The 26,267-nt window shown below is 43.8% G+C and overlaps 1 protein-coding gene across 2 annotated transcripts in view; it reads left to right on the plus strand.

Moving 5' to 3' along the window:
* ITGB4 (integrin subunit beta 4) overlaps window positions 1–26,267 on the plus strand; it is a 100,433-nt gene that overhangs the window by 43,848 nt on the left and 30,318 nt on the right. For both annotated transcript variants that reach the window (XM_054975809.1, XM_054975810.1), the window contains exons 17-31: window positions 1,093–1,222; window positions 2,545–2,664; window positions 4,007–4,113; window positions 6,051–6,084; window positions 8,011–8,196; window positions 11,247–11,350; window positions 12,710–12,768; window positions 13,058–13,081; window positions 14,435–14,583; window positions 16,185–16,364; window positions 17,341–17,489; window positions 18,988–19,192; window positions 21,704–21,864; window positions 23,904–24,084; window positions 25,654–25,791. In XM_054975809.1, the coding sequence (XP_054831784.1) occupies window positions 1,093–1,222; window positions 2,545–2,664; window positions 4,007–4,113; window positions 6,051–6,084; window positions 8,011–8,196; window positions 11,247–11,350; window positions 12,710–12,768; window positions 13,058–13,081; window positions 14,435–14,583; window positions 16,185–16,364; window positions 17,341–17,489; window positions 18,988–19,192; window positions 21,704–21,864; window positions 23,904–24,084; window positions 25,654–25,791 (1,927 nt within the window). The remainder of the gene's footprint in view (window positions 1–1,092; window positions 1,223–2,544; window positions 2,665–4,006; window positions 4,114–6,050; window positions 6,085–8,010; window positions 8,197–11,246; window positions 11,351–12,709; window positions 12,769–13,057; window positions 13,082–14,434; window positions 14,584–16,184; window positions 16,365–17,340; window positions 17,490–18,987; window positions 19,193–21,703; window positions 21,865–23,903; window positions 24,085–25,653; window positions 25,792–26,267) is intronic.

Consider the following 26,267-nt stretch of genomic DNA (forward strand, 5'->3'; position numbering starts at 1 on the left):
CCTGGAGAAAAATGTCCTGTCCCTTTAATAAAGGCTTAATGGGATGTTATTTACTAGGTGATGTTATCTATCTCCAAGCCACGAAAAGCTTCAGCTGCCCAGTTTTACACATTAAGGGCCACACCAGACAAGACGTTTCTGTACATTCTGTACATTACATTACTGGTTTTAATGTACTTCCTGCAGTCTGACATCAGCTGAAGGAAATCGCTTCTTCTTCCTTCTTCCTTCTTCCTCTCCCTTCTCCCTTCTTCTTCCTTCTTCTTCCTTCTTCTTTAAAGAAAGATAAAATGAGCTCAAAAAGGTGCTGCAGGAGGAGGAAAGGCTCTTACCCTCCCTCTAATGTGGTTTCCTTGCATGAAAATTGCTCGAGGGGAGTTATTTCACTGATTTTTCAGTGCCACGGGGAGCAGCAAAGTCAGCAAAATAACTACCCACCCCTGCATGCTGTTTTAGTTCTCCTGTGCTTGTTTGAGCTCTCTCTTTTTTAAAAAAAGAAGCTGTTCCCTTCAGCTGACAGCGGGGAGCATGTTAAAACCAATGCATGCCTATGCAGAAATGTTTTATCTAGAAGTTTTCACACGACTTTAACATCGCACAAAACTCACAGAATGAGGGTGTCTTCGTAGTGCGATTTCTGACATCACCCCATCATGATTCCGTTTTCGTACATGCTGACGTCAGAAATTGCACCATGAAGACACCCTTGTTCTGTGAGTTTTGTGCGATGTTAAAGACATGTGAAAACAACCCTTATGTCTGTTTAAGTGGCAGAATATTTTTCTATAGGCCTGTGGGCAGCCCTTTTGACACCATAGAGGATCATTATGCCGCCTAAGGGCCTTTAGTTACAAGGCCATGCTGTAACTCCACAAAATTTTAATGTATCCCTGTGTATCACATGAATTTGGCATGTTTCTTCCTATTTCCATTTTGACTCTACGTGATCATCTGTCCCTTCTCTTCTTGCCATTGTTTCTCTGATGAGGTAAATTTATGTATTTCCCTCAAGCACTGATCCAAGAGTCAAGCATTCACCTTCCATTCTTTGTGCGGTGTTTCTTGATTGGATGCCTTCTCTCTCTTGTACAGGGCTTTCAGCATGTGTGTGAAGATATCCGCAGCTGTGTTCAATGCCAGGCTTGGAGGACTGGAGAGAAGAAGGGGCAGAATTGTACAGGCTGTCCTTTCACGATCAAAAAGGTGGATGATCTGGAAAAAGGTACAATGATTTCATTGCCTGTTTGACAGTCTAATACATGCTAAAGAGACAGATTACACAAAGTGGAGTCATCCTGTACAATGCATTGGTGAGAACAAAGATTATCCAATGAAGTTTATAGAGAATAGTTGTAGAGCTGATTTGCGCTGTTGAATCCATCAAATAGTAGCTGTGTGATAGCTTAGGTATGGTAAAAAGCTGTCACAGATCGTCTGTTGTAGCTAGAGCTCCTTTATCATATGAACAAAATACTTATTGGTTGTGGCATATTGGTTAGCGATTACCAGGATGTGTTCCCTATAATCAGTGATAGACCTTTTCACACCTTCAGCAGACTTGTAAAGTGACCTCAGCATGAGTACGATACCATGCAGCAGCGCTGCATGCAGGTTGGCCTTACCTTGTCCTGATAAATGCTTTGCCTGCCATCTATGGGTTTATTTTCTTAATATTTACACCCCTGCTTTCCAGCTGGATTGGGTCCCAAAACCTACATATATGTGTCACATATTATGTTTACTATGCTCATTTTCAAGAAGTATATATTGTACAGATTGATTATACTTAGGGTTGCCAGGTCTGGTCTGGCAACCAGCGGGAGACTGGGGGTGCAGGGTCATTGGGGGTGGCCATCACCAATGGCATGACATTCCTTGAGGGGATGTGGAAGTGACATTACACCTCTCTAGGAATTGCCAGTAACTCAATGGTAAAACATAGGGTTTGCAGCAATTCCTAGAGAGATGTGACATCACTTCTGTGTTTCCTTCAAAGTGACATCATGCTGTCACCGACAGTGATTTTTTTAAAATAATGCTCTTTCTTCTGCCAGCTGCTGGAGGTTTTAGGGGGAACTTCTGCAATGGAAGGATGTTTGTGTTTCATTTCACTTATTCCCTCCTCCTGCTCTAGACCCTCCACATTGTGCCCAGTGCCATTTCTGGGGGTCCCCAGACCCTAGAGGCAGTTTTTCAGGGTGTATGGAGGGCTATAGCATGAGGGAGAAAGTGGGAAACTATTTTCAGTAAGCTGACACCATTCTTGTGTAGTATGTGCTTTATGTGTAGAAGGCCATCTTATTAAACAAACAGTGCATTGTATCAAGCTGCCATCTCTTTGGCAAGAGAACTCAACCTATGCCTCTTAAAGCGTCCATCTGACTTGTTGTCAGTACATAGTGGTGTACCCCCTGTGGATTGTCGAGGTAACCAATTTCAGAACCATGTTTCCTCTTCATGTCTATGTTGGTGGCAAAATATGGCTTTGATCCTAGAAATTTGCAGGATGCTTTGGTAATGTATCAACTTTTTATGTCTCTGCAGAAGGGGAGGTAAAAACAATTTGTTCCTTTCAAGACGAGGAGGATGACTGCATTTACCGTTTCACAGAAGAGAATCTCAGCAATGAGCACAACAGAACTGTTCTTGTGCAAAACAAGAAAGGTAAGCAAGAGATGAAGGAAGAGGCGCTGTTGAACAAGGAAGAAAAATGGCACTTGGCAGATGCACGGGCATTTATTCCTTATAGACAAGTCACTCTCTTTTTTTTTATCCCATATCAGAGTTTTATATATATGTATAGTCTGAGGTCCACCTAGGCATACCTTAATTGTGAAGACCTAACTAAACCCATTAATCATATCTCTAGACACAATTAAGTCTGTGAACTGGATATCTGATAATAACAGGGACTCATCTTTATACATCATGCCATACGCAGGTTAGGCCTGGGGTCACCACCCTTTGTCCTCTGTAACAGTTACACATGAATTGAGGGTTTTTCTCAGTTCTCTCACACCCAGTGCCTGATTCAGATCCTGAGCATAGCATGCATGGAGAAGTCGCTTCAGCCTCCCCCTGCCCCCTACCATTTTCCTGACCTGAAACAGTTTTGTACACTTGTAGGTTTCTCCAAGGAGCCAAATAGCACTGTTACAGACTGTTTCCAGTCAGGAAAATGGCATGAGGAAGAAAACTGAAGCTCGTTGTCTTTTTAAATTTTTTTTTAGCGAGAGAGAGAGAAAGAGAGAGAGAGAGAGAGAAGGGAGGGGGATAACAGGGTCCAAGGAATGGTCAAATTTTGCACTACAAGGGTTATTAAAACACAGCGTACACACAACATACCTTCATCAGAGTTCATCAATTTTACTGAAGCTCCTTTTCCATGTGCACCATAGTCAAGAGTTGAATTGGGCGCTGCCCATGTGAGAAACAAGGAAGTTGTGTTATGTGTGACTGTTACAGAGGGCACAAGGTGGAGACCCTATAATATATAAAGAAGCTTAGGTAAATTGTTCAGATTCTGCTTCTCCCTTGTGTCCCTCACTGATTTTCCCTGCCCAGACTCTGTTTGGTCCCTGTCAGGGGTCATTTCGTAGAAAAAGAGCTGGAGGAACTCATTAGCATAACTGGTTTGCATATGCCACACCCCCTGACATCACCTATCCTGGCTGTTTTGGACCCAATCCTGGCCATTCAGGACCGAAATTGGGCCCAAAATGGCAAAAAGGGGCTGAAAACGGCTGAAAGGGGCCCAAAATGGTCAGGATCGGGCCGCTGTTGAGTGGGAGAGTGATCCACCACCCATCAGAGGCCCAGTCCAGGCCGTTTCGGCCCCATCCAGGACGAAACGGGCCCAAAATGGCCAAGTCAGGTGGGATGGGCCACCTGTCATGTGTCCTCTTTGGGGAACTACTGGAACTGCGTTCCTGCGCATTCCCCCTCGAAATGAGCCCTGGTCCCTGTAATCTCTTTCCTAACTCTGAAGGTTTTCCTGTTGCTCTAGAGTGCCCGGCAAGAAGCTTCCTTTGGCTTATCCCTTTGCTAATGTTACTGATGCTACTCCTGGGGTTGCTGCTTCTACTGTGCTGGAAGTTCTGCGCTTGTTGCAAGGTAAGTCAGCTTTCTGCTCTGCAGTACCAAAGGCAAGCACGAGAGGGAGAGAGGTTGGTTGCACAGATAGATCTAGCCAGGGCTGGAAAAGGAGGAAAGAACGACCAATCCCCCCACCCCCCAACAAAATGATAACTTTTAAGGCACCTCTCATTGGAGATCCATACGAAATGCCACATCGTGAATGGGATTGTTGAGTCAGACATTGACTTAGGGCAAATGATAGGGCGACACATTGTCCAACCCCCAGCACACAGACTCAGATATCATTCTGGAACAAATGATATTAACTCCATATGGAACATGTGTGTGATCTTGAATCTAGCATGTGATCTTGAATCTAGTTCAGGGAGGAGTGGACCATTGAACTATCTGGTACAGAAACACCCCAGATCACGTCAGCAAGCTGTTTGTGCCCGTTAAGGAAAAGGTTCTCATGTCCAGGGTCCACTTCCACCTGTCCCTCTGTCTGAGAAGTCAGCAGGCCTATCAGGGAAACACAGAGCACTGGGGAAGTTGACAGCCCCTTTAACAACAACAACAACTGAACTTATATACCGCTCTTCTAGACAGATTAATGCCTCACACAGACCGGTGAACAAGTTAGTGTTATTATTATCCCCACAATACAGCTGGGGAGCTGGGGCTGCGAAGAGGGGCTTACCCAAGGCCACCTAGTAAGCTCATGGCAGTAGTGGGATTCGAACCAGTAGAGTGCTGATTGGCAGCCAAACCACTTAACCATTGTGCTACAGCAGGAGCTGTAACTTTAAGGAGTCTACTTCACCAGGGGCAGGACTCAGTTCCGACATCAAGGCTATAAGGGTTTATTTTAGCTCTTGAAGTTGACAGCTTGGAAATGAGGTAGAGACTGTATCCAGCTTATCTATTGTCCTCCCACCTGACTTTTCCTAATTATATTAATTTTAATACCCCCTTCCGTCCACTGGCTCCTCCACAGATATTCACCTGGTGGTCTCCACCATCCCTTGTCTTCCGTCTGCCCCATGTGACTTCTATATGTCCCCAGGTGACTTTGCTCTGGTTTTGTGTGACTTAAGCAACCAAGTCAAGATAGTTCTCCACTAGTGACATGTGTTCTGTGCTTTAACAACCAGGAGTCCCATGTGGATTTCTATCACAAAGTACTGGCAAAAAAGTATATGAGGAAATCATATATTTATTCACTTACCATTTGCCTAGATATATGAATCTATTCTGTAACTATGAGTAGGAGCAGTTCAGAATCTTGTAATGTATTGTGGTCTAAAAGAGAGCATTTTGCAGCAGAGCTGTTGAGTCTCACACCACTAGCCCAGAAGCCAAAACAGTGTTCCCAATGTATAACAACCAGGGTCAGTTCTTGCTGGATTTTATCTGATCACTTTGAAAGGAACAAAATTATAAGGTGATCATTATCAAAACTCTGTGGGACAAAACATATAGGTTTGCCCTTGTTTCCAAGAGATGGTAATTGATAATAATGATTTAATTAGACATATTTTTGGTTTGTTATCACATTCTGGACCCAAACTCCATTCATCATCACTAGAATAATAACTAATATTAATCTTAAAGAGAATACTACTACATTGCTATGCCCAACTGTGAAAGGGTGCAATAGGAAGAGGGTACTCAGAAAAGGCAGCAGTTATAAAGGAGACCCAGAAAGGGGACTCATCGAATAATGATAGGTAGTAAAGGAGTAGGAACTGTGCCCCATAGAAAAGAATAGGGAGCTGGGAACAGGCAAGGCTGAGTGGCCCATATTTTAGTTTATGCTACCTTACCGAGTTGCTGTTGAAGGTGGGATGGAAGGAGGGCTTGTGCACATATACCACCTCTGCTGAGGAAGATTCCCTGACTGGTAGCTTGTTGTTATACTTGCCTGTGAAAAACTTTGTAAACTTTATTATTTTTTTCTTTTTATCTCTTAGGCTTGTTTAGCACTGTTGCCCTGTTGTGCACGAGGTATGATCTCTTAAAATTATCTATGTTTTTTGGGATGGAGGATAGGAATGTGTGCTTACTGTGGAGTTGTCAAGGAAAGGGTATTGGTTTAGAACAAGGATAACAGCTGAGACAATATAAACAATAAGGTGTTGCCTTTTATTGTCTGGCTGTTGTCCATCTGCTCCAAGACTATCAATCTGAACCCGACTTGGCAACAGCTGCCCATAAACATAACAGAAAGACTTAACAAGTGTTAGGGCCTCATTACACCTTGCACAAACTTGAGTTTGATTTGGACAAAACCACAACCCATGTTTTTACTAGCCAAGAAAGGCCATGTGGTGGTTGAGAGTGCTGTCAAGTCACAGCTGACTTATGCGGACTTATGCCCCTATTGCGGTTTTCAGGGCAAGAGACTAACAGAGGTGGTTTGCCATTGCCTACCTCTGCATGGCAAGCCTGGTCTTCCTTGGAGGTCTCCCATCCTGTTACTAACCAAGGCTGACCTGGCTGCTTAGCTTCGGAGATCTGACAAGATCAGGCTTCTCCGGGGTATCCAGATCACAGTGAAAGGCTGTGGCAGAAGGGCCATTTGCATTAGTGATGATTCCACACATCTGCCAAGGATCTTCCTGTATTATCTAATCACACTTGGCCCCCCACAGCATTTCTCAGGTAGTCAAAGCATGGGGGAGGGATGAAGGTTCTTCTTCTGCCTCCACTCATGCACAGGAGATGACCCCCCCTGCTGTTTTAAAGGTAAGCTTACAGTCACATGTTAACATGTAGTTAGTTGGGGTTTCATCCAAACCAAACTTGAATTTGTGTAGTGTTTAAGGAGGCCCTTACTCCCTGAGTTTATTTTTTGGAGAGATCAAGAATCTGAGATGTCAGATCATCGAAACATATGCATTGCCTTGAATTATGTACTCTCTGAGTAGCAGAGGATCAAGCCCAGCTGAATGGTTTTGTAGGGAAGAATGGAGCCATGGCTATTACTAGAGCCTTAAAGATACCTTGGGGCATGGCAGAGAAGACATAGAAGTCTGTTTTCAGAGAAGCCATAGAAGTCTGTTTCATAGAAGTCTGTAATCTGCATCAGTGGTACTAATTTAATTCATGGGCACATTTATTAACTTTCAAGCATATATTTATTTATATTTCTTCCAAACCCTTCTCTTAAGCAAGTAGGCAGTCAATTTTTTATTACTTCTCAGAAACATTGCATGGCGGGAATTAATCTTAGGACACAGTCTACATCAGTGCCCTGGGAACAAAGACCTAGCCTGACTGCCACTTTGCACACACCCATTTGGTATACTTGCAGTGGCCATTCAAGTGTTTTCTGTGGCACCTATCCATATTGCATGAACTTTAAAAATGAATATATTTTAGAACACAAAATGTAATTTTTAAAGCATATACTTTATAAAGTATATGCTAAAAAACCCCATAATTTATGAAACATGTAAAAGCTAATTGACCATCTTTCAAATTTATTATCCCATCACTCACGGGAGGCCAAGGACAATTTAGTAATAGTGATACGGTATAACAGGGCCTGATGAGAACCACCTAGTTCCTTTTACCCAACTAGAAATGCTAGGAAGGGCTGTGGTCAGTGACAGAGCATCTACTTTGTATGCAGAAGGTCCCAGATTCAATCCCCAGGTTCTGTAGTTAAAAAGATCAGGTAGAAGGTGATGGGAAAGATCTCGACTTGAAACGGTGGACAGCTGTTGCAGTCAGAGTGGAGATTATTAACCTTAGACAATGGTCTGACTCAGTATAAGGCAGCTTTATGAGTACTTTGCAAGGTAGAAAGTAGAAACGTCTGCTTTGACAATGAGCTCATCTTATTCCACTAACTCAGTCTGGATTATGGAAAACTTTGGACAGGCCTTTGAAGAAGTCAAAATTCTAACTCTCCTGCTTCTTCTAAAGGTCGCACTGTTGGTTTCAAGGAGGACCACTATCTGCTCAGGCAGAGTCTGATGTCCTCAGACCACCTGGACACTCCCATGGTGCGCAGCGGCAACTTGAAAGGCAGAGACGCAGTCCACTGGAAGATCAACAACAACGTGCACAAGCAAGACTTCTCTTCCTTAGCTCTTAATCCCAAAGATATGAGTGAGTGCCAGTTTTACTAAATGGAGGGAATATTGGGTGGGAATGTGGCCTGTTACTGAAGCCGAAGATGGCGGGAAAATGGCAGCCCTTGTCTCTGCGGGCTTTCATCACATGAATACTAACCCAGAATGCACACTGGCCAACTCCATTGTGTTAAAATCTTCATCTACACAGAAAGCCTTCAAGTCGGAAAAGAATATTAGGCTGGAAGACTTCTCCCTGATGTCTAAGCTTTCCACATGAAGAGGGATTTTTGACATAAAGGCTTATTGAGGCCTTTTCCGCATGGCTAATTTTTGGCTGTTCTGGCCAAAGGGTTTTCTTCCAAATTCCACATGCTTAACTCCTTCAGATTTTGATGCACGTATTCAAGAGTTTTTTTCGAATTTTCTGTGTGCGCTTATTCCCTGATGTTCTTCTTGATGCAATTTTGATCCAGCTTTTTCAATCAAGCAGAATTTTCCTTTCTTTTCCCCCTCTCCGCTCTCTGATCTGCCCTCCCCCCCTCCCTCTGCAGGCCACTTCTCACTGATTGGTCTTTCCATCCTCATCTCAGCTCCTCCCTCCCCCTTTCTGCCTCCTCATTCCCCTCCTTTCCCAAAACATGCCCTTTTTTGGAGAAAAAAACTTAATTAAGTTACAATATCATCATGTTGTTATTATTTGTGTCGGTTTGCTCCCCTGGTGCTGGATTTTACCTCCTAGCTCTGGATCAGCCAAGGTGGGGCTCTCCGGTTTGAACTGTGAGGGAGTCATAAATTATAAACAAAAATGTCCACTCTTTGTGTTGCAGTTACATGGAGCTCTTTTAGGTTTTCAAAGGTTACCTATCTATGCTTTTGGGTAAAAAGTTCTGTGTTTGGAGTTACTTTGCTCCAACACTGCATGCCTGCCATTTTGTTGGCTTTCACTTTCGTTTTTCTTTTGTTTTTCTCCCCCATGGCTAACACCTTAGTGCTGGGCAGTTACCATCGTCATAATGTCGTCATAACACGATTGGGCATGCATGAACATTTTAAAAAAGGGTGGTGGTGGTTTGATGGCACCGTTGATGCCAACAGTGACGCCGATGATGACGTCACACCTCACCACATAATCCCCTTTATTTCATTGTGGTACTGACAAAAAATGCCAGCACAACACATAACGCACATTGGGATTAAAATTGGCATGTGGAAAGTTAGGTGGCCAGAACAAATCCAGTCCTTGAGGAGTGAATACTCAAAAAGGGAGGAGTAAATTGCTTATCCAGAGAAGGCCTCTGACTAGACTTTTCGTACATTTCTCCTGATGCATTACTTGATGCAACAATAATGTCAGAGACATGTAGCCAATGAGCACCTGTACAACTGAATTGCCTCTTAGACTATATCTGCATCTAAAATTTATATTGATTTTATATCACTTTAACTGTTATGGCTGCCTGAGAATTGTGGGGTTTTTTGTATACAGAGCAGCCATGGGTCAGTAATGACTCGGTGCTTGCACAGGGGACTACCTTTACATTTACCTTTGTATACAGAGCATTAGATTTCAGTCCCGGAACCACACTTCCCTGAGGAGTAGGAATGACAAACCAGTTTAAGTTGTATCATAGATGTGCCTTTGGTCAGACTCTAGTCTTCAGTTTCAAAAACAAGCAGAAGACTTTCCTCAAGAACAGCAACAACTTTTGCTCGTGCACAAGAGATATATAACAGATTTTGGTAAGCAGAGTTTTAGATAGCACATTGTCAAACCTCTTTTGGAAGTCATATATTCCAAACTCCTCAGATCTAGATTTACTAGATTTGGGAAAACATATGCCTGCCAGCAGGGCTTTTTTTCTGGGAAAAGAGGTGGTGGAACTCAGTGGCCTCAGAGAAAATGGTCACATGACTGGTGGCCCCACCCCCTTATCTCCAGACAGAGGAGAGTTTAGATTGCCCTCCGCGCTACTTGGCAGCGCAGAGGGCAATCTAAACTTCCCACTGTCTGGAGATCAGGGGGCGGGGCCACCAGCCATGTGACCATTTTCAAGAGGTTCCGGAACTCCGTTCCACCACTTTCCAGCTGAAAAAAAGCCCTGCCTGCCAGACAGAAGAAAAATCCCATTCTTAAATCTGGCTGCTTCGGAATACAAACGCATTGTGTTAATGGAAGAATAAGGTGGGAAATTCTCCCACTTCTTCCTGCTTACTGTAGCCTTCCATGCTATGTGGCATGTTGTTCACAAAGTTCTCTCAACTCCCAGCACTGGATTTTCTGGGATTGCTGGAGAAAGGAGAAGGCATGGAAACATCAGTCCCTGCAAACTGAAAACTGGTAGGACCCTTAGGATGAGACATACCAGCACAACCAATGCATTACCAAGAAGCATCATATTGATATCGGCCGTCATCATCACAATCCAATGCTGATTCTGCAGATCCATGAACTTGTCCAGATGTTTAGAATTTTATACACCTCCAAACCTGCAAATCCAAAATAAGCTTACTTTCAACAGAATTAAATGTTGAGACTAGAATCCTGCACACAAATAACCTACTTATATCTAAATAGATTTTAAGCAGTTTCACTGTGTGCAGAATCCCAGCTATGGGACTTGAAGTTTGCACTCAGAACACAAAACAACCTAAGTAGGCCTGCAGCCCCATTGCTTCATGTTAAGACTTGGCCTGGCATTTGGTTTGATGTAGCAGTTAAGAGCGGCAGGACTCTAATCTGGAGAACCAGGCTTGATTCCCCACTCCTCCGCTTGAAGCCAGCTGGGTGACCTTGGATCAGTCAGAACTTCTCAGAGCTCTCTCAGTCCCACCCACATCACAGGGTGATTGCCGTGAGGACAATGACAACACACTTTTTAAACTGCTCTGAGTGTGGCATTAAGTTGTCTTGAAGGGTTTTAGCATCATCATCATCATCATTGCAAACAACCATGGGTGATGGAGCTTTGACTCTCAAAAAGCACGTACTTTGGAAATCTAGTTGGTCTTTAAGATGCTACTCAACCTGAATCTTGCTCAACCATAAGAAAAAGTTGACTGGTTTTTTTTTGTTTTTGTTTCTAGTTCCATACGGGTTGTCTCTCCGATTGGCCCGGCTCTACACTCAAAATCTTGCAAAACCAGATAGCCGTGAACACCAGCAACTTCAAAAAGAAGTGGAAGAGAATGTACGTAGCAGGGAGTAACTGATGACTGTCAGACTTGCTGTTAAGGGGTAGGGGGACTTCCATGTGGCAATGATTCTCAGTAGTTTTCTTGTGGCTAATGAAACTTATCAGATCTTGGAAGTTAAGCAGAATTGGAGCTGGTTTGTACTTGGAAGGGAGACCACTAGGGATTGCTGCACAGAGACAGGTAGTGGCCATCTCTGAACAAACGAACACACACACACACACACATACACACACACACATGTTGCAGCTGCTGATTAAGTGCAGTGACAACAGAGCTTCCAGGTGGTGGGTTTCCCCACCTTTTCTCTGCTCCAACCTAGCCATTTCCTCCCCTCGTGCTACTGGGTGAGCTTTTTTTAGGGGGATAGTAACTGATGTACCCTGTCCTAGATAGCCCAGGCAAGCCTGATCTTGTTAGATCTCAGAAGCTAAGCAGGGTTGGCCTTGGGGATGGGAGACCTCCAAGGAAGACCAGGATTGCAGAACCAGGCAATAGCAAACCCCCTTTGTTAGTTTCTTGCCATGAAGACCCCAGCAGGGGTTGCCATAAGTCAGCTATGACTCAATGGCACTTTCCACCAGTAATTGACAGACGCTGCAGTGAGTGATGTATCTGGTGCTGATTTTTAAAACCACCCAAAAGCCCTCTGCTGGTTGAAGGTGGGAAGTTGCTACTGCAGAGAACTGGGGCAGGGAAACTAGTACAAGTGTAGGAAAGAATGGGAAAGATCTGAAGTTTTCTGTCCACCTGGCAATCACCCCAATTTTGCTGTGATCTTTCCAAGAAAATCACAGTAAAACAGGTTTTAGAAAGGACTCAGTAAAGCCAGGCGAAAGCCAGAAGGTGTGTCAAAGATCCCTAATAATTTATGGAATCAGGAGTAAAAACCAGTTATCATTGGCATCCAAGCTGGGCCGTATACCTGGTGGGGAAGTCACCAACGCATGCAGTGTGAGCTTCCTTTTCTAGGCTTTGGGTTCAGGGCTAACGTGGGAATCTATAGTGGGAGGGGGAATAGTTGAACCCCTTCTCCCGTGTTCCAGATGGGGAAATGGCTTTCCGCAGGTGGAAAAGGATATGAGAATCTAAGGCAAAGTACTTAAGCCCTTCCCCTTTTCCAAGGGAACAAAGCCTGATAATTAACCATTGATTCCTGAGTTAGTAGCTGAAAGTCCCAAGAGAACAGTAAGTGATTCATTCTAGTATCAATTGTACTTCCAGTAAACTGCAGAAAACTGATCATTCAATATTTGTATGGGTACTATTGAGATCTCATTACACTTACAGCTTCTGTAGGTTTGGGTATTTCCTTTGAGAAGCCTGAACTGATAACCCTCTTTTGTTCTTCGTAGCTGAACGAGATTTACAGAACTATTCCTGGTGCCCATAAATTTCAGCAGACAAAATTCAGGTGAGTGAGCCAAAGAGGGCAACTGAAAAGTTATGAAAATGCAAGTGAGGGGTTTTTTCTTCTTTTTTTAAAAAAAGAGGAAAATGGTGACTGTATCAGGGAGAAGTGTGATGAAGCCTTGGAGAATTCTTGCGTTGAAATGATTGCCTCCTCTGATAGTAAAAAAAGAATGGGAACAGGCAGCTAGGAGGTCTCATCACCTTTAGTGTGTAGCAGGGATTGCTATAAAGTATATTTGACAGGGAAAACCTCCTCAGATCAATATTAATCTGATCTGTTTTCTTCTCAGGTTACAGCCGAATTCTGGGAAAAGGTAAGCAAAACCTGGTTTTTCATAGAGGTGTGGATATGTGGGAACTTTTCATTGCTGTCTATGTTTGGAGGGGGGCGGTGTTATCTATCCCTCAACAAATGTGAAATCTGTTTAAAATTTACCCGTAGCCTATCTTTATGTACAGAAGTTAATTCTCTTCTCACTGCTGAATGAGACCAGGGCTGGTTTTAGCCGAAAAGCAACAGGAGCAGCTGCCCTGGGACCAGTGCTGGGGGCGGGGCATGTGGCTGCTAATGGCACTGCCCCCTGGTGGAGAGAAGAAAAAAGCAGGCTCCTACCACCACTAGTTGCACCTGTTCCATCCAGGGCTTGAGATGCCTGCTTGTAGCCACGGCCCCATCCTTGGCTCAGGCAGCCGACTCAGGAGCAGCCACTTGTACCTGCTCCATCTGGGGCTTGGATAGCCACCTTTCAGTGATGGCTCCCATTTGCCTCACATGGTGCAAGGTCCAGAGCTGCTCCTTGCTTGAGGCTGGCTGGAGGGCCTGGTGGAGGGTGGAAGTGATTCTGGAGCCCCACCCTGGGTTTTTTGTCCCAGGCCTTGGAATCACTAAGATCACGCCTGCATGAGGATAAATCTATTGACCTTGTCCCTTCCCAACCATTCAGTCTGTCCCTACAGGGCAGGCAGTAACAACCCTGTTTGCTACTGTTTGAGAGCCAGTTTGGTGTAGCGGTTAAGAGCGGCAGGACTCTAATCCGGAGAACTGGGTTTGATTCCCCACTCCTCCACTTGAAGCCAGCTGGGTGACCTTGGGCTAGTCACAGCTTCTTGGAGCTCCTCAGCCCCACCCACCTCACAGGGTGTTTGTTGTGGAGATAATAATAACATACTTTGTAAACCTCTCTGAGTGGGTGTTAAGTTGCCCTGAAGGGTGGTATATAAATCAAATGTTGTTGTTGTTAGGTCAAGCTGCAGCCTTAAAATACGTCATGTTTAAGAGGACCTGTAGTATTACCCTTAAAATGGTAATTTTAGTAAAAAATAAAATGTATTTAGAAGCCCCTTATAATCTGAGGCTCCAAACTGTAGGACACTGTGGACTCAAGTAGGGTTGCCAACCTCCAAGTTGGGCCTGGAATTTTCCTGGAATTACCACTTATCTCCAGACTACAGAGTTCAATTCCTCTGGGGGAAATGGTAGCTGTGGAGGATGGACTCTATGGCATACATCCTCACTGAGCTCCCTCCCCTCTCCAAGCCCCACCCTCCTCAGGCACCGCTCATAAATCTCAAGGAGCTTCCTGAGACAGAGTGGGCAACCCCTGTGGACTGGTACTAATAACAAACATGGCGTAGTAAGCCTAACCTTTCTTTTTTCCTTTCCCCAGGCAAGACCACACGATAGTAGACACTGTGCTCACTGCCCCCCGTTCATCCAAGAACGAGATTGTGAAAGTAACAGAGAAACACGTCTCTCAAGAGGCTTTTAATGACCTGAAAGTATCGCCTGGTTACTATACTGTAATCTCAGACCAAGGTAGGAGATGTGTGCTGCATTTTTGGCCTCTTTCTCATTGAAGTTTCTGACTTGAAATGGAGATTCTGCTGACTGAATACTTCTTAATAGAAAAAAACCTCTTCTTAAAAATCTAACCTGGCCTTCTCCCTGTCATTTAGCTTTCCCTAAGGATGGAACTGTTGATACAGAACCACATTCAATCATATGAATCCTGATCTATAGCCTGGGGGCTGGTACACATGATACGAAGTCCACATGGCAAATCTGTGGCCTGTCAGTGAAACATGGAAATTCTGAGCTGAAAACTTAATTCTCAGGTTCACACAGGCCCAGTTTGGATCAGGACCATAGTTAGGGCTGCCAACCCGCACCCCCCTCCCGACTTCAAAGCAGGAAACGGAGAGCATGCTGGCTGGGGGCAGTTCCTTCTCCTTTTTTACTTGTACACATGTGCTCCAGAGAGGCCTCTCAATGATATCACTTCTGGTTTGAAACAGAAGCAGCGGGGGCTCAGCCAAACATAGTGAAAGTGCCCCCAAACTTAGTGAAAGTGCTATCTTTGGGCCGATTTGGCTTTTCTGAGCACCCACTGCTTCCGTTTTAAACTGGACATCTCCAAGAGGCCTCTGGAGCATATGTGCCTTTTGTGTGTGCTCTTGAGGCTCAAGCCACTTCCCTCCTCCCCCATCAGCCAGGTGAGCAGGGGTGGGGGGTCAGCAGATGGGGTGGGGGATCTCCCACCCTAGCTTAGAGGCTAGCAACCATAAATATTATGTGGAGAGTAGGACCTTAAACCTTTCCCCTCTGTACCATTTTCCTGACCTAAAAGGGCCCTGGGAAGCTGCTGTTTACTCTGCTAGTGAAATATAAGGGACCATTTCAAGCTGGAAAAAATGGGATGGTGGGAGAAGGTTTATGCCCCCTCTCTCTAAGAGTGGAAATGCACGTTGTGAATTACCTGGGGATGCTCAAGTGCAGGATTTTATGTGTAGTCCTCAGTTTACATGCAGCCTGTTCTTGCTTGGTGCATGTGAAATCCACTTTCACGGGAGCTCCCTTTGTGTGATTGCATCTGCAAGTGATTCTGGAGCGCAGAGCACCATTTCAACTCTGTTTTCGCTGCGAGAACAAGTACTGTAGGCTCCTTTGACTTGCCAATTTGCATTTCTCTAAGGTGTGAGAAAGTGTCAAAATCTGCATTTCAGTGAATGGATGTGGGGGAAATGGGGATACTTTTAGCAGTTGCAGAGGAACTGATATCGAACGCATGAATATATTCATGCCTGGCAAACTGAAGTGTGATTGTGCGAGCAAGTGCATGAAAAGTTGGAGTGGGGACATGTGAAATGAAGTTCACTTGAGCGTCCCTCAGTACTTAATAACATGTAGTTCTCCCTGAGTGTCATGGTCTAAATCTGAATTGGACCTGCATATGTCTAGGAATTAAATGTCCAGCATGGAAGTCCCAGACCATGTTTTTCAACAATCCACATGTCCCATGTGGACTTTGTAACATATTAATCAGTCTTAAAATGGTACAGTCCAAAAAAAAGGTTTACCACTTCTATGAGAAGTAAATGATTTCCTTCTTCCTTCCTCTGCTTCCATTTCAACCACAGATGCCCATGGCATGGTAGAGTTTCAGGAAGGAGTAGAGCTGGTGGATGTCCGGGTTCCCCTCTTCATCAGGGCTGATGATGATGATGAAAAACAGCTGCAGGTGGAGGCCACTGATGTTCCTGTGGGGACTGCAGACATCGGTCGCCGTCTTGTCAACATCACCATAATTAAAGAACAGGGTAAATATACTAATCTGATGGCACACAATGGACTATAAAGTTGCTCTTATCTTCCTCTTCATCCTTGTCTGTTAGGTAACAATGCACTGAACTCAAGACTGCATTTCTGATTAAGTTCTCTGTTCAAAATGAGCCGTCTTAAAATTAACAGGAACCCTGAAAAGACAACTGTAAAGCCATTGATTTGGATGTCTTTGCTATTTTCTATGCACTGAAACGTACATGGTGACCTTTTTGGATCTGAATTTTAGAGAGAGTCATTTTTGTATGTCGCAGATGTGGCAAGTCAGTCGAGAATAATACGCTGCGCGAGAACGTGGTTTCCTCAGGACGACTGAGTCTGTAGGGAGCCATCTGGACACTGAATTATCTGTGGCTGCTATGTTGCACCAATATGTGTCCATCTAAGTACTCAGGAAGAATATGGACATCTATTTGGATATTCATAAGATTCTATTTAAAAGAAAAAAGGAAGTCGTATGTACAATCTCATGCCATTGATTTCTACTTAAGGGAATTTTCCCTACTTCTCCAGCAACTGATGTGGAATGATGTGAAGGTTTGTTTGCTGCCATTCCGACTCAAGGCACCTGCAATATCCCATTTTTCATGTTCCTTTTAGGAAGGAGCGGAGCTGATGCATGTCCAAGTCCATAAGGCTTCTTGTCTTATTAAGAATGATTCAGGGATGTCCATCATCTGCTAATCTTGGCAATACTCATTTGAGATTAGAGTCCTTTAGTTGGCCTTTACCATAGACTTTGCAGAATATCCTTGGATAATTAATGTATCTGAGATCTTGTACCAGAATGTCAGGAAGCTAATTAGGAAAACATTGGAGTGTTACTTTTGTGCTATGAGCATGGGCACTAAATTAATCTAAACTTTTATGCTTGTTGAACTAACGTGGTGTTTGTGAAGTGCTTAGATGTAGATGCTGTATTAATGCTAACCACGTTACTTTCTGTCTGCTTAGCCAAAAGCATCATCAGCTTCTTAGAGCCAGCTTATTCTTACAGCCGCTTTGACAAGCTGGCTAAGATCCCTGTTGGTCGTGATATATTGGAGAATGGGAAGTCCCAGATAACATACAGGACACGAGATCTCACCGCTCAAGAAGGCAAAGTAAGGACTGTGGAACTGTCTAAAGAACAGAGTGTATTTGTTCTCCTGATCAATTCCTAGTTCTCAATGCAACTTAATGAAATTATAGCGATTTTTGCTGCGGTCATTGTAAACCAAGAGCCCTGTGGCGCAGAGTGGTAAGCTGCAGTACTGCAGCCCAAGCTCTGCTCACGACCTGAGTTCGATCCTGGCGGAAGCTGGGTTCTAATAACCGGCTCAAGGTTGAGTCAACCTTCCATCCTTCTGAGGTTGGTAAAATGAGTACCCAGTTTTCTGGGGGTGAAGTGTAGATGACTGGGGAAGGCAATGGCCAACCAACCCGTAAAAAAGTCTGCCAAGAAAACGTCGTGATGCTCAATCATTTATTATGGTCGCAAGACCAGCCAAGTCACATGCAGATAAAAAAGAACGTTTTTTAAATACTTAAAATGGACAAATACATAAAAGATGATAATATATATATATATATATATATATATATATATATATATACATCTAACTATAAAAGTCACTTCATTAATTCACTTCCCAGCAATAGACGTTTCCTTCGTTAAGCGATTCTGCTTCCTGAGTACTGTCACACAGAATTTTGCAACTGCATAAGATACAGTTCTCTGACTACCCTCTAAAAGATAGACCCAAAGGGTTTCAGGACTAAAATCCATATAATACTGTAATGGTTTGAATCTGTAAGGTAGTGGAATAATTAATTGTGATGCGACGTCTCCCCGTGAGTCAGTAATGATTCGGTGCTTGCACAGGGGACTGTCTTTACCTTACATCGTAAACCTGCAAGACCTATGATAAATAATTTTGCAGTACATGCTCCCCTTTCCACCCACGAATCAGATGGAGGGTGTTCATAGTAACATGGGTTAGGAGGAATTATAACACACAGAAAGGTGTGGAGTTTTCATATGCTTCCCATTGCTCCTAGGTGTTAAATCACATTCAGACAGACACCATGTTTGCATCTGTTCTATACAGACCTTTGTGCTTTGTAGGATTAAACTTGTCAAGTTAATACATGCTTTGCACAGGTGAGATGTGATTATAAGTAGCTCACCTTTCATTGCAGCTGAGCCATGAGAATAAAACAATAAATTATAGGGTTGGATGCAGCAAACTTTTTCACTTCATCTTGCTCGGTGTTTCTCGCTACAAAGCTCCATCCCACATGGCCTTTGGTCCATTTGGGTCCCGTGATTCTCAGGATAGCCTTTTTGGTGGGTAAAGGGGACCCCATCCTCCCTTCTTCACCAAGGGAAAAGGAAGTTGAACGCAACCCATAGTGCAGAGGTGGCACAAGAATGCATGATCTTGAATCCATGCCAATAAAGGGCGCGTGTGAGCTCCCAACGTTGACATGTGCAGTCATTCTTTGGAGTGTAGTGGCATTAGTGCCAGTGTTTGCACTAGGGCAATTTTGGAAATAGAAAATCTTTGTTTCATTTTAGCTCACTGTTCAGCATGTTGTTTCTTTCTCCCTCCCCCCAAGGATTATATTTTTACAGAGGGCGACTTGATCTTCCTGCCTGGAGAAAAGCGGAAGGAAGTGCAAATACCGTTGCTGGAACTAACTGAAATAGATGCCCTTCTTCACAACCGGCAGCAGAAACAGTTCATAGTGGATCTTGTTGATCCCAGGTTTGGGGCAAAAGTAGGCAAATACCCCAAAACGGTTGTGACAATTGATGATCCAGGTGAGCTTGGCAACTTCTGATATCAAGAATCGTTTTGGTCTTGATGTGTTGGAGAGTCTCTAAAACCTGTGTGTGTATGTGGTGCCCTCAAGTCATAGCTGACTTATGGCGACCCCTGATGGGGTTTTCATGGCAAGAGACTATCAGAAGTGGTTTGCCATTGCCTGCTTCTGCAACCCTGGTCTTTATTGGAGGTCTCCCATCTAATTACTAACCAAGGCAAACCCTGCTTAGCTTCTGAGATCTGATGAGATCAGGGTCACCTGGGCTATCCAGGTCAGGGCACCTCTAAACCCTAGACTTTACAAAACAAACAAGAAAACTTGATACATTGTGAGTGTCAGGTGACACAGTGTAGTTTCCACTCTCAGTCTATAAATAACAACAACATTTGCTTTATATACCACTCTTCAGGACAAATTAACAACATTCAATTTATATACTGCCCTTCAGGACAACTTAACACCCACTCAGAGCGGTTTACAAAGTGTGTTATTATTACCGCCCCCCCCCCAACAAACATCTTGTGAGGCTGAGAGAGATCTGGAAGAGCTGTGACTGACCCAAGGTCACCCAGCTGGCTTCAAGCGGAGGAGTAGGGAATCAAACCTTGTTCTCCAGATTAGAGTCCTGCCGCTCTTAACCACTACACCAATCCTGGGTTCATGTTCCACCTTTGCTATGCTGCTATAATCTTTATCTGGTAATACTATGCATGGCCAGTGATATATTTTAACAGTGCAAATGGCACATACCATGTGCAGAAAGACTCGACTGAATTCTATGACTCCCTTCCACTAAGTCCCTGTGTGCCATCTGCGGGCAATCCCACCTTTTAAGGTGCCCCCTGTGGCTTTGACCAGAGCACAGGCCTTTTCCATTGTGGGCCCTGGTCTGTGGAATGGCCTCCTGAAGAGGAGAGGTGAGCCCCCACCTTGAAGAACTTTTGGAGGGGCCTGTGGTTTGCCAGGGATTTTGAGAGGATTTGAATGTCTGGCATCTTTTGACTGTAAACTGTAAATGATTTTAACTGTAAATGTTTTAAATCTATTATTGTAAGCTGCCTTGAATCATGAGGAAAGGCAGGGGGGTGGGAAGAGAGAAAGTCTGTGCTAAACAGCAGCATACCAGAGCATTTTGCTTGGCACTCAGAGCTGATTCTGTGCCCAAGGGTCTGAGGCAAGCCTCTCAGGTGCTAGCAACACCACCTGTGAAGATGTCGGGGTGATGGCAAACAAAAATGGGGTGGGAGACAAGGGTTGTACCTGGCTAGATGCAATATTTATTTCTTTTATTTACTTACTTTATAACCCTTCTTTCTACCCAGTGCGGAGCAAAAAGGCTTACATAGTTCTCTTCCATTTTATCCTTACAACAACCTTGTGAAGTAGGTTACACTGAAAGAGTTTGACTGGCCCAAGGTCACTGTTTCTTTCTCAGTTAGGTTTTGCTTTTAACCCTCTTTTTACACCCTCTGGGTAGATTGCTGCCACCAGGAATTATATTCCAAAATAGTTAACTTAAATTTCCCCTTTAATAATGTGCCCAAGCTTCAGGCTCCTTTGTGGGACTATGTGGCCCTGAGGATAGGAATGGGATATATAGGAATGACATATAATCTGGGATGGAAAAAAACCAAAATAAACTTTTATTTTCACAGGAATCGTATTGGTTTCACAGTATTACTTAAGCTTGATGGTTTCAGAGATAGTTCTCAGTTCTTAAAGTTTCTTTACATAGGCTCAGTCACACAGAGATATATATAACTTTCTCTCTCAGGTGCACATACAGTTTGCCTGTCTAAACCAGAATCAATATTTCTCTCAGAAATGCATAGACACCCTCAGGCTGCACACGGCTTGCCTGTCTAAACCAGAAAGCCCTTTTCTCTCTGCTCAGTAACTACAAACAGCAGTTCACTCCGCCTACACTCTCAGTCATCAACCAATCATCTCACTCACTCATCCCTCTCTTTCCCTCCTATTCTTCACCTGTGCCACTCCAAGCATTTAAAGACACACACTCTTAAATCATTACAGTCACCCAGCAAGTTTCCATGACAGAGAGCGGGGGAATCAAACTTGGGTCTCCCAGTTCTAAGTCTAACAACTGCATCATGCTGGCACCCTTCATCTCCCATATATACACATCCTTTCTGTATAAACCATACAGTATTTGTGAAAAGCACAAACACAACAAAAATAATCAACAAATTCAGTCCAAATTGCTCTTAAGGCCCACCAATATCTTTGCTCTGTACTAGCCACAAGACTTGTTCTGTTGCCTGATGCTCAACTGTAGCTACGTCTGTCTGTCCACAGTTTTGCCCTAGTATGAGCACTTGATAAATGACTGAGCTGGTGGCAGCCATGACAGTGTGAGCTGGGTCAGTTGCACCTGTAGCATTCAAACCTGCATCTTTGAGGAATGCATCCAAGTGCCTTTACAGCTTGCCTATTCCTTCAGTAACAGATGCTGAAAAAGAGATGTCATTTCCCCCCCTCTCTACAGAAGCTGTGGATGGTTTAGCATCAATGACAGGCCTAGGTCAGCTTCCAATGACTTCTAGAAGCAGGCTCGGAGCACCCCTTAATCCAAATGCGCAGGCGCTAAACTCAAGGAAGATCCGCTTCAACTGGCTACCCCCTCCTGGCAAAGTCGCAGGGTACAAGGTATGGGCAGTTAGTAAGGATTGCCTTTGGCTAAGGATGCAATCCTGTTTTACTCATACACTGAAGGTCAGTCCAGAGTGGCTCCTCAGAGGGCGAGTACAGTCCCCCATGCCGCTACCACTGGGCACTGCTGCCTCCTATTTGCACTGTGTTATGGCTGAAACATTCATTCTGGTAGCACCCCCCCCCACACACACACCTTCCTTGAAGCAATCAGCAATCATTGCCTAACTTATCAACATACAGAATACTCTTAGAGGATGCAGAAATAGTGCCTGGGGGAGGGGGAGAAGCAGGTTGTTGAATGCTGTGTAGTAAGAGGGACTCACAATAAGAATGTGTGCCTCAGAATCATAGCTGCATGTGCTACATGTGTGTAGCACATACAGAGAGAACCGGGCAATCCTTACCAAGATGGCATTGAGGAGAAGGGCTGAGTTAGTTGCCAATGGACTCATAGGGGCCCAATGAATTGTTTCAAACTTATCCAGTTGCCATGCACCTTACAGAGAGAAAATGGAAACTGGTTTGACATTGATAATAGGTTGGATCCAGACTAAATTTTCCACTAGAAGGCACTTCCATCAGCAGAATATCATTTTCCTGCTTCCTTCTCCCTGTTGTACCCCACTGATCTCCTCAAAATGCTGCTCCTGGGAGACAGTGGACCCTCAGGAATGGCATGAAGGGCAAATCGGGTATGTAGCAGGAAGGGGAATTGCTAGAAATTACACCTCTTCTTCCATTAGTGGAAAATTTAGTCTGGATCCAACACAATGAGGCCACAGATAAAGTTTTTAATCCTTTGAGTCTTGCGATGTTGAAAACTGATAACAGTGCAGAAGTCATTTATTAACCATCAGCTAGGTTCAACAGGGTTTGATATGTCAGACAATAGGTTTTAACCAGGGCTTTTTTTCAGCAGGAGCACAGTGGAACGGAGTTCCAGAACCTCTTGAAAATGGTCACATGGTTGGTGGCCCCGCCCCCTGATCTCCAGGCAGACGGGAGTTTAGATTGCCCTCCACGCCACTGAGCAGCATGGAGGGCAATCTCAACTCCCCACTGTCTGGAGATCAGGGGGTGGGGCCACCAGCCATGTGACCATTTTCTCCAAGGGCAACCCACTGAGTTCCACCACCTCTTTTCCCAGAAAAAAAGCCCTGGTTTTAACAAATAAGGTTTTGAGGCATTGAATAATTTGAATGTCTTTGTAATGCTCTGGTGTAGTAACCTAGATCTGTGGTGCCAATTTTATGAATGTATGGATCTTCTGAAAGGAAGATGTTGGTAAGCTGGAACATGTCCAAAGGAGGGCTACAAAGATAGTGAGGGGTCTGGTGGGCCAATTCCTTTGAGGAAAGGTTGAAGAAGCTTGAATATGTTTAGTCTGAAGAGGAGACAAGAGTGATGATATGATAGCTATCTTCAAATGTTTGAAGGGCTGTTGCCCCAGAAGTTGGACCAGTACCCTCAGGTTAAAATTAAACCAAAAGAGTTCTAGTGAAACATTAGGAAGAACTTCCTGACAGAGTGGTTCCTCAGTAAAGCCCTCCTCAGGAGGTACTGGGCTCTGCTTCTTCAGAGATTTTAAAGCAGAGATTATATGGTCATCTGTCAGCAGTGCTGATTCTATGACTTAGTATGGCTGTAAGCAATTCATGAGAGGGAGGGCAGGAAGGAATGAGCCAGTGCTTAGCTCTTGTGGCCCTTTCTTATGTGCCCAGGGTAACGTTGATTGCGATTTTGGGATCAGGAAGGAATATTCCTTCGGGCCTGGGATCCTGGAGGTTTTATGGCTCCCCCTGGGCATTGAGCAGGGGTCACTGGGGGTGTAGAGTGGAACTGTGAATTTCCTGCATTGTGCAGGAGGTTGGACCTTGGGGCCCCTTCCAGCTCTTTTTGTCTATATTACATTCTAATGGAAAAGTCTTGTTTTGACTGGGAATGTCCCTTAATTAAGGGACACTTCTAGTGAGAATAAGAAAGTAGTTGAAACCAAAGGTACAGCATTTGAAAGGTTTCTCTTTGGGCTGCAGGTGAAATACTGGATCCAAGGGGACCCTGAATCAGAGGCCCACCTGCTTGATTCCAAAGTGCCTTCAGCAGAACTAACCAACTTGTACCCCTACTGCGATTATGAGATGCAGTCCTGTGCCTACACTGCTACTGATGAGGGGCCTTATTCAGAAGTGGTTCACTGCCGCACACTCGAGGAAGGTAAGTTGGCATATTCCACAGTAGACAAGGAAGCTGTTTGAGCAGCACCCCTCATCTCTTTATGCCCCAGTCTAGTGTAGTATCTCAGTGTGTGGGTTATGTTTTATCTAGGGTTACCAACTCTTGTTAGGGAAATGCCTGGAGACTTGAGTGTGGAGCCAGGGGAAGGCAAGGAAGTAGAAAGGATGTTGTTAAGGTACAATGCCACAGGGTTCACCCTCAAAAGCAGCCATTTTCTCCAGGGGAGCTGATCTCTGTCATCTGGAGATCTGTTGTAATTCTGGGAAATCTCCAGCCCCCACCTGGAAATTGGCAACCATAGTTTTATCAGCTGTGTCTGAATTCAGTTCTTCCTGCTGTAGTATCTTGCACAGACTCTGCCTAACTTCATTACGCTATATCACTGTTTCGCAACCTGGGTTCGACAGAATATTGTCAGAGATTCCAAGAGAAATCAGCCAAGAATTCAACAGTTGTATAAAAATATACATGCCCAAATATCACCCTGAAAGTAAGCCTTATATTAACTTTGGATATGAACTTTAGTTTGATGTTTAAGTAAACTTTTATTTTGATTTGATATTTTGATATTTGTGGGGGGAAAGATTAGGTAATACAAAAAAGGAAGAACGCTTCGCTTTTTTCTTACAGTGTGAGCTGACACACATGTGCACACAAACAAAAAAACATATATATACAAATAGCAGCTCTTTACAAATAAATTTTCTTGACAATAAATTAGCAGTAATTGAGTGGTGCTCCCCTATCAACTTTTTCTGGCATGTAAACGGTTTCATAGGCGTTCCTCAGAATTTTAAATATTAATTTAGGAATTCCTCCACTGAAAAAAGAATAGGAACTACTGATCTATATAATCTCTAGTATTTTATTTGGTAATTTTGAATGTTCCAATTTTATATATATATATATATATATATATATATATATATAGATAGATAGATAGATAGATAGATAGATAGATAGATAGATAGATAGATAGATAGATAGATAGATAGATAGATAGATAGATAGATAGATAGATAGATAGATAGATAGATAGATAGATAGATAGATAGATAGATAGATAGATAGATAGATATAGATACACACACACACACATGCAGGAGGCAGACATTTGAAGAGCATCTATTCACTTTGGCTTTGGTTGGGATCACATTAGATATGAGAATAAAGATGAAGAGGAGAGAAAGCCAAAGTCTATCGGATCAATGTGATGCTTTAATTTCCCTTTCAATTTAAGTTCTGAAGTGAAAAACATCTTTGTTTCTCTCTTGGCACCATTCTCCAATATAAAAAAATCTCTGATCAGTACAACCTGAATTTACGACAATTGGCACTCTATAAAATTCCAGAAGCACTAGATAAATTTTTAAGACATTGGTCCTCCAGTAGTGGAGGAGAAGATCCCTGAGTGATTTTATCAGGTCTGACTTTAAAATAACTATATTGAGTTTATGTTGAGATGTTACCATCTCATCCAGTTGGGTTCTCATTTTTTCTGTGAATGAGATGAACCCAGTGCTTCTGTTTTGCTTTCAACCTATGCAGTTCCCAGTGAGCCTGGACGCTTGGCTTTCAATGTCGTCTCCTCCACTGTGACACAGCTGAGCTGGGCAGAGCCTGCTGAGACCAATGGATTGATCACAGCCTATGAAGTCACCTATGGACTTGTCAATGAGGAAAACCGTAAGCATAAGTTCTGTTTACTGTTCTTACTTTGCAGCCATTCTGAGATCTGTGAACAGGTTAGCAGTGAACACCTTTTTAAAAATAATTGTCCAGTCATGAGTGTTTAGTGCACCAATTGAGAATGCCATTCTTGAGTCTTAAAGTAACAGACTTGGATTCGGAATACTCCCCTCTGATAAAGGAAATGCCGTACCTTATTTTAGAGGAAGATACTCATAGCTATACTGATGGGAAAGAACCTTTCTTGTCACCCTCTGCTGATCATGGACCGATGTGGGGGGAGGGGGCACTGTCACAACTTTATGGGTTTGGCGGTTTTAAGGCATTGGGCTGGATCCCAACAGGGTGAGTGGGCCTTTGGGACTGCTCACCCTGACGGATCTGAAAGCAAGGGTCGCCAGGCAGGGCTGGTGATGGAATGATGTGTGCTGAGGTGTGCCAGTGGGAGGCTGGTGGGAGATGCATCAGTCGGC

The sequence above is a fragment of the Eublepharis macularius genome, chromosome 4, assembly GCF_028583425.1.
Source record: "Eublepharis macularius isolate TG4126 chromosome 4, MPM_Emac_v1.0, whole genome shotgun sequence".
Lineage (NCBI taxonomy): Eukaryota > Metazoa > Chordata > Lepidosauria > Squamata > Eublepharidae > Eublepharis > Eublepharis macularius.